We start from the raw sequence: 13807 nt of genomic DNA, 5'->3' as shown, positions 1-13807 counted from the left end.
TGCCTTGAAAATGGATTTTTAGATCGAACACACAAAGGAGGGCAGAGGGAGCAGGGCAAATGGTGTTGAAGTGATGTTTCAAATGCCTTAAATTCGATCAGGGTAAGTGCAAAGAATTTATCACCACGGCATTCATGTCATATTGCTAAGTATTCTGATATGCAATTAGTGCAGTCATTAAAGCCGAAAATCGGATACGAACTCCAAATTCTCTCAGTCAAGACCGATTGACTGAAAATTTGGAGTGGTGGTAGAGGGTGGCATAAGAAACAAAAGTTATATAGCGCCGATATGCACCTTGCCCCCGAAGTAGTGTGGTACCCCCCCCCCCCCCCACCAAGGTGGAATTTTTTTTCGAAATAATCACAGAGATCGATTAAATGGTCGATTCGATTAGCAAAGAAATGTCTAGTGAAAATTTTTCATACAAGTAGTAGTTTTCGAATTATTCATGTTCAAATATGTTGTTTTTTCATCGAGAAAATGCACGTTTTTCAACGGTTTTCCGCAAATAACACGGAAACCATGCATTTCATGTAAAAATGATATTAAGACAGAGTTATGGCTCGTCAAACGTAAATTCTTAATGTCTAACAAAAAAATAATACTTTCAAGATCGAATAACACGAAATCAGTAAAATTTTAGGGGAAATTGATCTAAAGCTTTTTTAAGGGGGTCATCCCGTGTTAAGGTCGTTTTTACAAACACAAAACCTTATTCAAATCGGTCTACTGTCTGCCTGTCTATCTGTCCGTCACACGCATTTTTCTCGGAGACGGTTATACTGATTGACACCAAATTTGGTAGAAAGATGGGAACGCTACCGCATACAGTGAATTACATCCTTTTACAGCGAGTTTAAGGGGGGGTCCCCATACATACAAAAGGGAGTGTAAAATTTTTTTTCATCAAATATAGTCATGTGGGGTATCAAATTAAAGGCCTCGATTAGTATTTTTCAAAGCCGGTCTTAGTTTTGACATTCGTTGGAAGGGTGGGGAGCGCGGGGGGTTGAAAGTGATCACTTCTTCAAGGAGGCCATTCTCAGAAACTACCAAATCGAAAAATCTGAAAAAAATCAGGAGGCTGCCACTATATGGTGACTGGGCTCCGAAATACCTTCCATGTCGATATCTGTTTAAATAAAGTTAATAATAGTATATTACTACAATTTTTTGTAATTGGTTAGAAACCCCCCCTAAGTTCATCCTAGTACAATGAAATTTTGCAGTGATATAAGCTATAATGTAGAGCATGATCTTACCAAGTTTGGTGGAAATTGCACTATTACTAACAAAGTTATAATACCTCAAATTTGTTGCTTCTTTGAAAATTGAAGACTATGAATGTCAATATCACCCGAAAGTCGATACTCTCACATAATATATCGATATATTACGTGCTACGTACTAAGAAATACACAAAACCTTTCGTACCTGAAGCGTCCAGCTTCCGGTTTCTCGACTTGTTTTTCATTTTTTGTGAAGAACTGGATGAAGGTACAAATAAGAATTTTTCACCATATATTTATTAATATCTTGAGCATGCGTAGTAATTTTTCCAGCCCGACAGCACAGCTCATTATTGACATACAGAGCAACATATACACCCATTTACTTGACCACACCCCCCACAAACTAGGATTATTAATAAATATTTAAAGCTAAATTTTTGGGGCTTTGTTAAACTTTTTTTTTTGTGAATTTTGGTGTTTTTTCAAGGCTTCTTTAATACATAAAAAAACTACCGAATGAACCGCAATTATCCTAGTTTGCGGACCGTAGAAATATGTTCTTAACAGGTCCAGAAAATTTCAACGAATTTCGTTGGACAGATTTTGGGCTATGGTGGTAAACAGATTTTCAACATACAGTTTCGAGAAAAACGCATTTAAAAAGTAGAATGCGATTTTTAAGAATAGAATCTTAACTGACCATTAATTTGTTATATATAGTCCATAAACCTTAAGTTTCTTGAAGAAACACATGTAAAGCCTTGGCTTGAATTGTTATGATTTAGCGAAGTTATTATTACGACGATCGACATAAACCTGGCCATGTGACATTTTACCTCTTTAACACATGCCACATGCCAAAAAATCGATTCCTCGGATCCGACACACAGGATGACCCCCTGATAGAAGTCAGTGGGATAAATAATAATTCATACTTTCAAATAAGATTATTAATCTTCGTTTTCCGTTTTATAATGTAAATGTTATATAATTCGTTTATGGCCAATCGATCAAGTTTTTTTGCAAAATTTTCTTTGACCCTAGTTAACATTATCGCTAATTCACCACCCTTTTTTTGCTAAATGATCGACATTGTAGGTATAAAGGTGAAAAAACTAATCATTCAACAAATCTTCTGCGTTGCAAACTCGTATATATTATGAAAGTGATTTACGCCAATTTTTAAGGTTTTGTGTTTAAAATCGGTTCAATGTCTGTCTCACAGTTAGATACTAGACAGCTACCACACTCCCCCTTGCCCCCCAAGGGGGGAAATCAGTGCGAGTACACACGATTTCAAATTGTTTTGCCCTTGAGCATGAGCGAGATGTAACGTAAATCCGATCAGCTGTGTTTGACATACCGCCGGGACTTGCCAATGTATTGGTGAGATTGGCAAGTTTTTGCTTATGCATAAGTGAATACGTGAAACAACTTTTTGCTATATGGGTGAACAAGCCCTTGTACCAGAATAGCAAAAGCTCACCGATCTCTCTCTTACCAATACGATTTGACGAAGATTATGCCATTTCCTTGTTTAGCGTCTCTGATGTGTACAGATAAGCTTTTGCAAGCCAATTCGCAAGTGGGGTCATTTTGGTAAGGGTACTGCCTATAGTAGATCTATTGGCTGGCGATTTACTCAGAAACGGCTAAATCGATTGTGACGGAATTTTGTGAGAACATGTGGTCTGTGTTCCCTTTACACGCAGCGAGTGGTGCTATTTTGTGTTGAATTTTAAAGGGGGCTCATGTGGGATATCAAATGAAATGGTTCAATTAGTACTTTTCAAAACTGATTCTGATATTGGGTGAAACCCAGGGGAGGTAGGACACACAATGTGTGTCCCAAAAAATGAAACAGGTCTCGATCTCAGAACCTACCGAACCGAAAAATCGGATGCAACTATATGCAATCTAGCTCTCAAAATACATCAACTTCCGATATCTGCACAAATAAAGTTAATAATGGTATATTGCCATGTTTTGAAAATTTCATGTCAGGAGTACAATTTGACATCAGGATAGACGATAATATAGGACATTGTGGCGCAGCAGGATTCGCGGCATTCGAAATTCATTTCGAATGTTGTGAATACAAGGGGTAGAAAGTTTAGACACGGAGGGACCGCATGGTGAAGAACCGGTCTCTCATGCTCCAGCCGTCGTGCGACGTGCACGTAGTTTTTTCAAAACCGATCCAACGGGACACATTTCACTTTATCTCCGAAATAATTTTCTATAAATATAATTAAAAACTATAATCAGTATTAATAAAAACAAAGCCGTTTAAAGTGTGCATTTTCATCAGAATTTGATATTGACTTATTCGCTTTTGGACAAACATCTACGACGTTTGTCCGGTTGGACAGAAAAACATAATCCTGAAAAGTTTGAAGGCAATCTGACTATTATTAACAAAGTTATATTGGGTGAAAGTTTCGCATTTCATGTAAATTGATGGCACCCAAGGCATGTATGACGTCTGACTTTTTTTTAGCCATTCGCATTTACACATGGGTATGTATATGTATATGCTAATAAAGCTTGCCGGTAGTAACCAATATAATAGACATTGTGTTCTGGTTACCAGCGGTTTTTAATTTATGTACCTTACGTATATATGTATGCTTTTGTGCCCAGAGGAAAGTGAAAGATGCGTTATATCAATTTAGATGCGCACATATATACGCATGCATTTTCATGCGATAATAGACAATGTTTGTTTATTTAGAGTGAACACAGTATTTATGTCGTTGATTTGTATGTGCATATGTGAGTCTTGAGGTTTGGCAAAATACGACGGAATATTTTGTATTCTTAGCTATCGAATCGAAAATCGTGCACATAAGATGTACACAAAACCTTTCTACCCGAAGCGACCGGCTTTTTTTTCAAAAGTATGTCAAAAAAGAAAAATAATAGTGAAAAATCAGTGTCTTAATATTTAAGCGAGAGTTATACTTTACTATTTTCTTACTATCTTTTTTATTTTTTGAGATATTTAAAAAAAAATAACTTTTTCGTTTAAAAATAAACAAAAAATTCTTGGGATAAAACACACTTTATATCGACAGTAGATTCTCAAAGGGATGCACCTTACGGACTTCTATTATACCTCATTTTAAAGGTCTTTTCAAGTATATAAAGAGCTTTAGATCAATTTCCACCAAAAAGTACTGATTTTGCGTTATTTGACCTTGAAAGTGTTAATTTTTTTAATGTCTAAATTACAACAAATTTATGTTTGACGAACCATAGCTCTGTTCATAGGCGCACATCGGCGCTATATAACTTTTGTTTTTTATAGCACCTACCCTCACCCCAAATTTCCAGTCAATCGGGCTTGATTGAAAGAATTCAGAGGTTGAAAGCTTTAATGACTTCACTAAAAATACGTAAGGCAAGGCACTTACGCTATCCGCTTCAGAAAAATCCACAACCGAACTGTTCTAAGGTTGTTTTACCCACCATGACATAAAAACTTTTCGGTATTTCTATTAGGGACACGACACAAAAAATAGATATATTGCCAATGACACGAGTCGATAACGATAATTTTTAATCTAATTTCAAAATATCGGGAGGGCACAATTATTGTAATATCTTTATCGTAAATAAAGAGGCATTAAAAACCGATAGTTGCCTTCATCGCGGTTTTCAACTTCTTCAAATGAACAGTGGTGGCAAGTGTTTATTATTATACTTTTATTCGTTTGCTTGTTTTCTAGTTGGCGTGAAAGTTAGCTAACATTTTTGAAACTAATTCGAAATACTTTTGTGAAATATAGTGGAGAACAATTACACCCAGTTCAGGAGAGGCTTTCTAAAGGTAATATTGCGAAGGTGACGGACATATGATGAGGAAGTACGGTTTTTTTTACCGTCGTTGATGATCCATAGTTCGAACACAGAGTTTGCTATAAGGTCAGTTGGGTTTCAACTGACGAACACTGTACCAACAATTAGATTGATCACTTCGGCCACAGCAGGAGATGCCATCTGGATGTGCGTAACAAGAAAGGCGCTGGCATCGGCCTCGAAAGGTACCACCATCTAATGGTCGCGTACCTGCGTTCGACCGCTTGTAAAATCCAGCTATCGCTCGACAGTCGTAGAGATATCTTGCTCATCGGATGACGAAGAGTACCCCTGAGTAAGCTGCCTGAGAATATCGATGAACATTAGGCCGCCATCAAGTATGTTCTTTTCTTGGGTGCTACGCAGGTTGTGAGCCAAGTCCAAAGGGGCCTCACATCTGGTTGCTTGCAGGATCGTGGAAGCGGATCGATTGGAGGCTCTACTAACCGCTGCGAATGATGGCGAGCATGACCTCGAATTCAGATACCGTGCGAAATCCCCGGGAATTCAACTTAGTGTGCACGGTGACAAAAGGAAATTTGTTATTGTGCTGGTCAGAGATGCGGAAGATGCCGCAGAATACAATGATTTCAGAATAATATACCGCGTCGCGAAAGAACTTGCATGTGGTCACCAATGTTTCGATAGTCCTGTGAGAGACGTTAACGGTCGACTCCTCATCCACGATGACAAGCAGTTGGAGAGGCGCAAGAAATAATTCACTACAGTTCTTAACAGTATTATATCCTCTTGTGGATGAAATAGCCAGTTACCGTAACATGCGGATATGAACTGCTCCTTCAAGCAGAAGTGAAATCATTTTGGCCATTAAAGCACTCGGACGAATTAAAACCGCTGGGCTCAACGGTCTCACGGCAGAGATATTCATCGCTGCACCCATAGTTTCTGCAGATTTGCCCTTCTACTTGCTTGGATTCTCAGAGAGTGAAAAAAAGGAGATGACCATTAAGGTTCTTCTGTATTTGGAAAGAGAAGCAAGTAGAGTTGGACTGAAGATAAACACAAACAAAACACAGATTGTCAATCTGACGAATCATCGCACTCTCAATACCTGCATTAATGGGCAAAGCATAGAAGGCGTCGATAAATTTGTATATCTAGGAAGCTTGACGATTTTTGTTGACGATGACATTGAACTGGATGTCACTCGACGAATTAGGAGTTTTGTCTAAAGTCAGGAAGTGAATTATCCCAACACCGAGATCAAGTTGGGTTCGTTCCGTGCTAGTGTTCTTTCTGAATTGCTAGTAGCATATGAAAAGTCACCTGCACTGTTACTCAAAAATTTCAAGTCTTCGTAAATACTTGCCTCCGGCGTATCATCGGAATACGCTGGCTTGATACTATTTTTAACAAAGAACTTAGTTGACGCATACCGTGCGCAATGTGATTAGAAGACAAAATACAGACAGATGGATAGATCACATATTAAGGAGGGGCGACAATTACATTACCATCTCAAGATGGCCGACGAATGGGTCGCCTCCAAAGTCACTTAATGCAGAGCAGTAGAGGAGGAATGCGGGCATTTCGGGCAGACGTTTTCCGTACACCTCAGTTGCAACATTGAAATCGCGACATTTAAAATGCAGAAACCATCGTTATCGTAGTAATCGGTATTATTTAGTAGTAGCTTCCTTCATATTTCTAGATCTGCAATATTGAAGCCGACACGACAACTTTTTTAAGGTTTTGTGTAAACACAAAACCTTATTAAAATCGGTTTACTGTCTGTCCGTCACACGCAGTTTTCTCGGAGACGATTACAGCGATTGACACCAAATTTGGTGAAAAGCTGGAAACTGTGAACGCTCACGCATACAGTGAGTTACGTCCTTTAATGATGAATTTAAGGGGGGGTCCCCATACATGCAAAAGGGGGGTGCAAATTTTTTTGTCATCAAATATAGTCATGTGGGGTATCAAATTAAAGGTCTCGGTTAGTACTTTTCGAAGACGGTCTTAGTTTTGACATTTGTTGAAAAGGTGGGGAGGGCGGGGGGTTGAAAGTGACCATTCCTTTACGGGGGCCATTCTCAGAAACTACCCAACCGAAAAATCTGAAAAAAATCAAGAGGCTGCCACTATATGGTGTCTGGGCTCCGAAATACCTTCCACACTGATATCTGCACAAATAAAGTTAATAATAGTATATTACTATAATTTTTAGTAATTCGCTGCAAGACCCCCCTTAAGTTCATGCTAGGACTACGAAATTTCGCAACAATATAGGATATAACATAGAGCATGATCCTACCAAGTTTGGTGGAAATCGCACTATTACTAACAAAGTTATAATACGTCAAAGTTGTCGCTTCTTTGCAAATTCAAGACTATGTCAATATCATCCGAAAGTGGATATTCTCACATAATATATGCATATATTACGTGCTACGTACTAAGAAATCCACAAAACCTTTCGTACCTGAAGCGTCCAGCTTCCGGTTTCCCGACTTGTTTATATTTATGTATATCATCAATGCGACAACTTCGGCCATTTTCGCTTTCCGTTATGTCTGGCTGTCCGTCATATGCATTTTTCTCGAAGACTGTTATAGCGATTGACATCAAATTTGGTGGAAAAGTGGGGACTATTAATGCTCACGCATTCAGTGAGTTACATCCTTTCACGTCGAATTTATGGAGGAGTCCCAATAAATGCAAAAGGGGGGTGTACATTTTTTTTCCACCAAATATAGTCATATGGGGTTTCAAATGAAAGGTCTTGATTGGTACTTTTCGAAGCTGGTTTTGCTGCACTTGGTGAAAGGAATTGGCGGGACTCATTCTGCTGTACGCGTTGCCTGTGTGAGCGAAAATTTGGGTGAATACATAGCATTGAAATAAACTAAATTCATTGTACTGACAATCGGTCTAATGTGATCTATGAGTCACGAAAATATGTAGCCTACATAACGACGAAATTTAGCGAGCGATACCACGACTGTCTGGTTGTGAATAAAATCCGACTGAATGATGAGGACGATCCAACCCGGGAGGTCCATACCGGCAATATCTATGTTACAAAAAAAAGAGGAGGCAGACACTGCCTGAGATGGGCCGAGACAGCTTTCAGGGATATCGAATTGGTGAACGTCGACGCAAAACCGGGGTGTCTGGAGTTCCTTATTAAGGGAGGCCTAGACCGGATACCGGTTGTTGCGTCGTTGATGATGATGATGAATTTTTCGAATTGTTTTGTGGTAAGATTCCGGAAAGTCCGAAAACATATTAGGTCTTACAACGTCAAATCTAAGGAATTAAATGGCAGCGGGTTGCCTAGAACCGAGTAATTTACCAAAGTTAATGAACTTCGCTCCTGGTAATGAGTATGAAGACGACAAGAAGACGTGATCGATATAGGGTTGCATCCTTTGTGGATAGAGGCGTCTTCGATGCTATGGTCATACAATCCAAACAGGAAAGTTATTGGTAAAACAAGCTTATAGTTGTCCCGTAATGGTGAAATTGAAGGACAGGTTGTTCAGGAAGATGAGTGCGGAGAAAGTTCAAATAGTTCCGGTTTTAAGAGGCCACTGTAAACTCACCTTCTTGTTTCTTTTTTATGAAGCACAAATCATGCACATATAATTGTGTTTTATATTGTATATTTTTATTATTTCTCATTTCATCACTGACGAAACTAAGCAAGAGACTCATTACCAAAGCAAATGATGCTGTGAGCGTGATAAATCTACAGCAGCGGAACGATCACAAACTCTGGTGACTAAACAAGAATTTGAATCCAAAATACGCTTTGAGCGTCAATGGTTTGAAATTTTTCGCAAACCGGAGATTACCAATAGAATGTAGTCAATTAAAATTCCATTAAAAATAGACTTTGATTCAGGGCTACTAAAAATTGAAATGAATTGAGATATTCCTTAAATTTAAATGTAAAGTTTGGGGTTAGTAATATAAAATATATTAACTGTACTACGAACAAATTTCATCAAGGATGGATTCTAATGTCTAATGCCTAAATGTTTAAAAAAAGATCAAAGCTCATACGTAGATGCTGCATTATTCGGTGAGTGCTTAAAGGGTAGCTCCCCCAGTTGGACAGAAATTCAAAGGCCAGGATATGGAGGAATCATGAATCGGCAAGGATCTGAATAAAGTTATGAAAAAATACGACAGAAAAGCAACTTCACTTGGTAGTAACTACGAAGGACGAATATATGGTTGGCGTTTAAGGAAATCGTTTTCACTATTTGATTACCTGAGAATATACCATAACTAGTAATAATTCTGAGATTAAAAGAAACCACAGCTACTCGCCGAAATGATACAAATTTACCTAAAATAACATCATCCACTGGCATAATCTCTATCCGGATAAGAATTGAATAACGCAAAACAGGAGCTATGAGAATGTGGAGCTGGGCCAGGATTGACTCAATCACAGGTCCTTAAAGGAGCGTTAAGGCGGATTATCTCACCTAGAATCTATTTGGAATGAGTAAGTGCTAATTTAATCATAAAATGGAAGTGCTAATTCTAGTTTCCACTATTTTTCTGTACAATTAAATATGTGGGATTCAACAAAAATAACTTGAGAAGCTCCTCTCATTAAGACAGTGTTTCTCTTTGCAAACAAGTGAGTATGACGTCTGCATTTCATAATTATAACAAATTCCTCCAACTGCCTTCTGGCCCAACAATAAAGGACTGTGCGTATACATCTCCGGAAAGTTTCATCTGATTTCATCCCTAACTTCGCAAACTAAATAGTTCGCACAAAAGGAAGAGCAACAAATGTTTACAAATATGTCTTTCACTGGCGACGTTGAAAGCGTATTCATTGTACTGTGCTTGTGATGGTGTCGATAGTGAAAGTTTTCATGAAAATATATTACAGGGTGGAACTTAAACAAAAGAAAATACATGCAATGACTTACCTAGGAGACTAATAAAATTAGAAACCATTTATAAATTAAGCTTGGCCGTTCCAATGAGATGGTCCTCCTCGCTTCTCCAATGTTCTGTGTTATTCCTTTTATCCTGGCTGGTTGTCTTCAAATTAACTTCTCTTCACAAATTTAAAGGATGCTCGGCTTATGTCTAATTCGTGGGGTGAAACTACGTTGAACACGCATCAGAATCGTTGCAGTGTCCCGACGCGAGTAGACGATGCCCAAGGCATTCACAAACTTCACTGAAAACAATGGATTTGCACAGAAATACGGAATAATTAGATTGTGTGTACAAAACATGGTTGGGAGTGGAGAAATATACTGAACGAGAAAAATTGGGTGAAAAGAGAGCGAACGAGGAAAATCAAGTGCGAAGGAGTTTGTTGTCAAAATATACTTCCTTCCCAATACACTTGCACGAAACCGAACGCATGCGTTTTAAGGATGACCGTGAGGGGCAAAGACAAATGAATGTTATACAGTTGAAGTTGAAAGTTGATGAGCATTGGCATTTCGATTTTTCGATAAGGACCTTCATACTTTATTTATGTACTATACAGTTTTCAAATCAAATATATATAAATATAAAAATTAAGTGTACTCGGATGTAGTAACCATCAGTGCTAAATGACAAGTTTATCCTTTTTCTACAACTTTAAGGCGTAGTTGTTTCTCAGATTATTACCGATGGGCAAACGATAGCACTTTGCCGGTAAAAAGGAAGCATTAATGCGACCAAAATTGTTCCAAGCCACACGAAGGCACTTTTCGTTGCACATATCATTGTAAAGCTATCATTTAACGAGCAGCGTAACATAAATCGAGTTTTAAAAAGTTCATCTTACATCTCGCAATTCCTTAATTCTTACATTTGAAAAAAGTAAAGAAACACGGAGATACCATAATGTCTGGTGTAAGCATTTCCCAGGTGTTTAGGTGGGAAAATTGAAGCGACTGTAAGCTTCAGATTAGCATCTATAAATTAGGGTTAGGTTTAAGCACTGGAGATGCACAAGTCCCCTCGTCTAGGCATCTCGAGATAGATCGAAGATTGGCTAAATGGAGTAAATAAGCTACCAAAACTCAATTTTTACAAAATTGAATGCCCTAATCTGTGACCCATATTTGACTTCCGAGCATAAGTTATTTTCTGTACGAACATTGAACTTAGCTGCCTTTTTTAGCTAAAAAGTTATTTTACGAAGTTAGACAAATAAGTAATGAGAATGATTTTATTGCCGCGCTTGTGGTAAACCTGCAACCTTCAAATTCCCTTCCCCTTCCCCTCTCCATTGATATATTCAACATCACTTTGGCGTTTAGCAGTTCGAATGTTGGCCTCGGAGCTGGGTATGAACCGTGAAACAGTCAGACAAATTTTAACAGGCGATTTCGAGATGAAAAAGTTGTGCGCGAAGATGGTTCCAAAGAACTTTTCTGAGAATTTGAAATAATAAAACTTGTTTCTCCTATTCGCTAGTGTTAACTTTCATTTTGCAAATACCGATATTTCACTTTTATTTTGTAAATACCGATATTTCGGGAACCACTTGTCCCCTTCACTAGTGCTGACACTTGTTAGCACTGATGACGGGAACAAGTGATTAATACCTTTTTTGATAGCCGTGGAATTGTCCACAAAGAATTTGTTCCACCGGGGCAAACCGTAATTCAAGTCTACTATCGCCAAGTACTCGAAAGACTGCGAAAACGAGTCGACAGGGTGCGCCTAGACATCGTTCGTAACTGGATCCTTCATCACGACAACGCGCCGTGCCACACCGCCCTCAGCGTGTCCCAGTATTTAGCCTCTAAAGGAATCGCTGTATTCCAACAGCCGCCTTATTCCCTCGATATGTCACCCTGTGACGTTTTTTTGTTCTCTACAACAAAATCGGTGATCAAAAGAACCCATTTTGAGTCAATTGCAGACATCCAAGCGACCGTGACGAGGGTAATCGCGGACATCCCAGTCGAAGCGTTCCAGAAATGTTACGAAGAGTGGAAAACGCGCTGGAATCGCTGTATTGCAGCCCAAGGGGACTACTTTGAAGGGGATGACAGAATTGTAGAATAATTTTTAAATATACGGAATCAGTCTCATCACTTTTCTAATCTCGAATTAAAACAAGTGACGTGTTTCGGCAATCAGTTGCTTTTCTCTTCAACGTTTTTCTTTCGGACACCTTTTATTTCTTGAATAAAATCATTTTGTAGCTAAAAAGGAAGGACATCTTCCATTTCCATCACTTGAAACACAGGCCCACCCGAAAGTAGCAAATATGATGAGCCCAAAAAGTTCAATTTTATCACATGGTATTTTGGCATGCACACGCGCATCAATGCTAAAATCAGAATATTAATAATTTAAATCTTTTTTGGAAGTGAGCATTGAAAGGCATTGAAGTATGAGAGACAAGCCCGTGGAACCAAATTACAATATGACGTTTAAGTACCACATTTTTTATAAGTGCGAATAGCATAGCTACAAGTCCAGGGATTTAATTTTCGGTATTTCTAGGTAAAAAATGTTCTGTACTGGTTAACTACAGAAAAAGTCGACTTGCGAAATAATCGATCAAATATATTTAAATTACTGTAATGATATATTTGATATATATGATATATTTTTTTTGAGAATGTAATACTATAATGAGTTAGGAGAAGCACACATTCTACAGAAAAAGAAGCGGGGCAGACTCCGCATCAAATTGAACGATGGCATAGACCAGGACGCCAGGCAGCCGTTAGATAGACCTGCCCAGAATACCGCAATTCGGAGACAGCGATTTTAAGTTCCAGAGATAGTCTCAAAACCAGGATTGACGAGCACGATTATTGTTAGTTGGATTGTAAGAGAATTTTCCTTTATGAACTGCTTCAGCCTGGCCAAATATTTTTAGTTGCCATGTCAGTTAGGTTTCAACGCCGCTAGCGACAGCAAATTTAGAAGTTATCTTCTGAATGTGCTAACCGCGACCTCGAAACGGATCATTATTTTGTGGTCGCTTACTACCGCTTCTGTGTCGGTAGTGCGTCTACTGAGAGGAGAACCAAGCGTGGCGTTGTTGCTCACTGCGAGCGGAGGTGAACATGATTCGTTTGAGCTCTGCTTTTGTAAAAACTTGCGAAAAGTTCATCATAGCGAACGCTCTGCTAAAAGCAACTTAATCTTTGTGTCGGTCAAGGAAGTAGAAGCTGCCACAAATAGCAACAATTTCGCTACATTACTCAAGGAAATAGCTTGCAGGCGATCGCAGATCTTTCAATGACAGTGAGAGGGACGTTAACCGTCAGTTTCTCACCCACGATGCTGAGCGGCCAAGTTCCACCACTTTGACATAATATGGTAAGCTACCGCAACATGTGGATACGGACTGCACTTCCAAATAGAAGCGAAATTATCTTTGCCATCAACGCGTTCATGTAAAGTAAATACGCCAACGCTATAGCAACCTTGAGATTAGATCAACACCCCACTTGCTTTTCTTGAAGGTCGAGAAAGCTTCCCACAGCGTGAACGGGGAGTGTATCTGGAACGCTCTGCGCAGGACAGGATAAATGTAATGACGGAAAGTATCACGTGCTGCATTTAGATAAAATCGGTGATCTTCTGTTTACCCCACTGAACCATGGACTTTGATCAAATGGCTATTGATTTGGAGAGGAAGCAACCAGAGTCATCTGAAAATAAACACCAGAACCTCAAGATCCCCAGTCTGACCGGTCATAGCATTCTTCCTATTTGAATTCATTGGGCAAAATACTGAGAAC

At 38.8% G+C, this 13807-nt stretch overlaps 1 protein-coding gene across 2 annotated transcripts in view; it reads right to left on the bottom strand.

The window, feature by feature from the left end:
- The window catches only part of LOC119649894 (protein split ends-like), a 70745-nt gene that overhangs the window by 34451 nt on the left and 22487 nt on the right, over positions 1 to 13807 (bottom strand). For both annotated transcript variants that reach the window (XM_038052285.1, XM_038052286.1), the window contains exon 2: positions 10019 to 10275. In XM_038052285.1, coding sequence (XP_037908213.1) covers positions 10019 to 10046 — 28 coding nt within the window. In that variant the 5' untranslated portion in view covers positions 10047 to 10275. The remainder of the gene's footprint in view (positions 1 to 10018; positions 10276 to 13807) is intronic.

Source organism: Hermetia illucens, chromosome 2 (assembly GCF_905115235.1).
Source record: "Hermetia illucens chromosome 2, iHerIll2.2.curated.20191125, whole genome shotgun sequence".
Taxonomy (NCBI): domain Eukaryota; kingdom Metazoa; phylum Arthropoda; class Insecta; order Diptera; family Stratiomyidae; genus Hermetia; species Hermetia illucens.
This window is presented reverse-complemented; position numbering and strand designations above follow the sequence as displayed.